Source organism: Lactuca saligna, chromosome 5 (assembly GCF_052625555.1).
Source record: "Lactuca saligna cultivar CGN05327 chromosome 5, ASM5262555v1, whole genome shotgun sequence".
In the NCBI taxonomy this organism is placed as follows: domain Eukaryota; kingdom Viridiplantae; phylum Streptophyta; class Magnoliopsida; order Asterales; family Asteraceae; genus Lactuca; species Lactuca saligna.
In genome coordinates this window covers 222,179,545-222,183,014 of record NC_136421.1, presented here as the reverse complement: position 1 = coordinate 222,183,014, position 3,470 = coordinate 222,179,545, and the positions used below count along the sequence as shown (strand labels likewise).

General features: G+C 35.1%; 1 protein-coding gene across 1 annotated transcript; it reads left to right on the top strand.

The window, feature by feature from the left end:
• The first annotated feature begins 677 nt into the window (after positions 1-677).
• LOC145046291 (UDP-glycosyltransferase 71K1-like) lies at positions 678-2,972 on the top strand. The gene is made up of 6 exons (XM_078994582.1): positions 678-730; positions 826-858; positions 1,005-1,035; positions 1,343-1,486; positions 1,552-1,640; positions 2,585-2,972. The coding sequence occupies exons 1-6, from the start codon at positions 678-680 to the stop codon at positions 2,970-2,972; spliced, it is 738 nt and encodes a 245-aa protein (XP_078850708.1).
• Positions 2,973-3,470: the final 498 nt, after the last annotated feature.

The window sequence follows — 3,470 nt, the reverse complement described above, 5'->3', positions numbered from 1 at the left end:
ACTGATTGTCTCATGCACATTCTCTTAGTTCTTCTAAAGTACCTTTAGAATGCTCTCTTAGTCATCTAGTGACTTAACCATGTATTCAATTAGTATTCTGTGACATGCTTACAACATGATTAAATACCATGTCCTATGCATAATATGGCGTAAATTATGAATTCACTTGCCACGCAAATAGAATACAAATCATTTCATATAGTTCAAGCCTATGAGCTATGTATTTTTGAGGCTAGCTCAAAATGGTGCCATATGACAATGCCAAGAATTCTCCAAAAGAATCTTGTGTCTTGATCCCTTTCAAGATATTGCCAATATATGTATAAGGACATGAAACCTTTAACATTCTTTTTATCTGTCCCTTATAGATTTTACATTCCAAGAATGTATATTTTCTTTCCTGAGTCTTTCATTTTAGAAAACTTTATGAGTCAAGGTGAAAAATGGCATTGCTTAGTTAGAATGTAATTTCAAATTATTAAGTATGTCTTATTCATACAAGATTACTTTTTTCTTCCTACCTTACAGCCATTACACTTATAGCAACGTACAGACTAAATGATAATGTAGACCTGACAATTTCAGACACAAATACACGAATCTGTGAGAGACACGACACGACACGAATACATAGTGAAAATTTTGATAAACCTTATTTCTTATCGTGTAATCGTATCATGTCAAATTTATGGTTGGCGCGTTTTCGTGACACGAATACACGAATTGTCAGGTCTATGATAATGTGGAAATTTACTTTTTCATGAAGTAATTTTCATATTTATGGAAATTTACTTTTTTTTTTAATTTATGTTTAATTGTTTTTAGAAAGTACAAACTAAAGGATAACGTGGAACACAGGTACACTATCCAGCATATAGAGACTTAAATACCAATGAAAATTTAAAGTTAGTATTTATTTTATCCAACAGATATACTTTAAAATTTTATCCTATTATTTAATCAATATTTATGCTATATTTCATTGTGGTTATAACTTATATCAGTTTATGCAAAATGACACTATGGGCAGTAAAGGTGCCAACTCAGGGATGGAAGCCTCAGCTATAGAATATGTGCTCTCATTGGACGATGGTAGTTGGAGACGTCCACCTCAGCACCCATATGTAGATTTTGAAAGCAATATGGGCCGGTCATGGAGAATTAAATATCTTGAAATGCCCATGCCAAGTCAGAAAAAATGACCCTTATCGTTATTAAAAGTTTTTATTTTAATATAAAAATATATAATAAGAAAATTGGACCCTATGCAGCTGCTTATTCCCCCCTCCCCCCTCAATGTCCTCCATGATTAGAGTGATCTTTTCTTTGAAAATACTGTCAGGCAACCTTCTCCCCTCTTGTCCTTGCTCGTGTGCAACCTCAGACTCCAATTTTTCCAACAAGAGATGCTGATCCAAGACTGGGACCCGCAAAATCTTTTCAACATAATACACCCACTTTTAATGGCTACGACCATTTGCATATTGTAAGCTTTTTTTAAGATTTATTTTATTGTTTTAAAAAGTGATAATGTGTTTGCTTTTTGTGTAGCCTTTGAAAATCATGCAATATTTTCTAACATTAGTTCAAAAAAATGCTAAAAAGAACTTGGAAACATGTGTTTTTCTTGCGTATTTTTGGTGAGATTTATTTGTTTTGAATAAAGGAGATTTTTTTGGGCTTATTTTGTAATTATTATTTTATTTTATTGTGATTGTAGAAAACAAAGTTTTTAATATCATTATATTTATAATACCAAAACAGAAGACAAAACAAATCTTGAAGAAACTGCATGTTGACCAGAGGAATCAACAACCGTAGTCCCTTTATAATTCTTGATCCAACATTCAAGTAAACGTGATCTAACCCGGCACCAACGGTGCATGTAACTCCTTCTAGTTAGGATGAAAGAATGGTTATTAGATCTTTATTTAAATATCTTTTTTAAATATCTGTAGTTATAACTTATAAATGAAATATTTGAACAATAATGCAACAGCGTTATACACGTCATTTTTCTTTCTTCTTTATTTTTTCTTGGGCCAAAAGGCCCACTTACAAAAGAATCGGTAAACATACCCAATTTTTAAGAAATAAATTGGTGTATTCGTTATAAAAATGCTACTTGTGTAATACCAATTAAGTTGAAGAACTCATCGTTCTAGATTCAGATCGGACTTTGATCAGCTTAGATAACAACTATGAAGAAGTTGGAGCTTGTTTTCATACCTATACCTGGTTATGGTCACCTAAAATCAGCCATAGAACTTGCAAAGTGTTTGGTCGATTGAGATGAAAGATTATCCATCACATTTCTTGTTATCAGTAATCCCGCTCAAACTAATATTGATTCGTACACAAAATCGCATGCTGCTTCTAATGCCCGAATAAAATACACCACAATTCATCCCACCGACCCTCTTCCTTAAGGACCTCAACCCACTTCCTCTTCGCCTATATCCTTAGAAAAGCTTGCTACCCTTTTCATCGAGAGCCATAAATCTCAAGTTGAACAAGTGGTCAAGGAGTTGGTATCAGATGAGTCCACACATCTACTTGGATTTGTCCTTGATATGTTCAGCAGTTGTATGATCGATGTAGCCAACAAATTCAATGTCCCTTCATACATCTTCTTTACTTCAAACACAGCTTTTCTTGGATTCCTCCTCCACCTCCCGATCCGCCACAACCAAGTCGGTTTCGGTTTTAACCCATCGGATCATGACTCACTTATCCCAAGTTACCAGAATCATGTTCCAGTAAATGTGCTTCCTGGTGTTGTATTTGACAAAACTGGTGGTGGGTATGAAACTTTCGTTTATCTTGGTACCAAGTTCCAAGAATGCAAAGGATTTATAGTAAATTCATACGTTGAGCTCAAACCATACGCTGTTAATTCAATGGTAGCCCAACCGTCTGTATACCCGGTTGGACCTTTGCTTGACCATAATATGTCAACTGGATCAATTTAATGTGTCTACTCAATGATTTGAGCAGCCTCAACTCGGCGAGTAGAAGTTGGCTTGACTGCGAAGTTTAATGAGGCAACTCGACGAGTTGAGGATCCTCAACTCGACAAGTTGGCAATGCATAAGGAAACCCTAATTTTAAGTTATTGCACCCTATTTAAACACCTTAAGTCCTTAGTGTTGGCCTCATTTCTAGTCTCCATGTCCCCTAACCCTAATCTCAAAGCCTTACAGCCTCCTTGTGTGTTGTGAGCTCATTGTGGGTGTGTTTGAAGATCATTTAAGGAATAAAAGCTTGGTGCAAAGTGGTAGTTCATATAGGAGCTTTCAGATATGAGTTCTTTGCTCCAATTCCATCATATTTCGGGTATAAAGTCCTAACCTTGCTTAATATTTGATTACATCTCCTTATTTGGGTTTTTGTGGTGTTTTGGCATCTTTTTGGGATGATGATGGAGTAAAGTCATTAGGCTTGTTCTTCTAGATTTGGGTTGGTTTTGG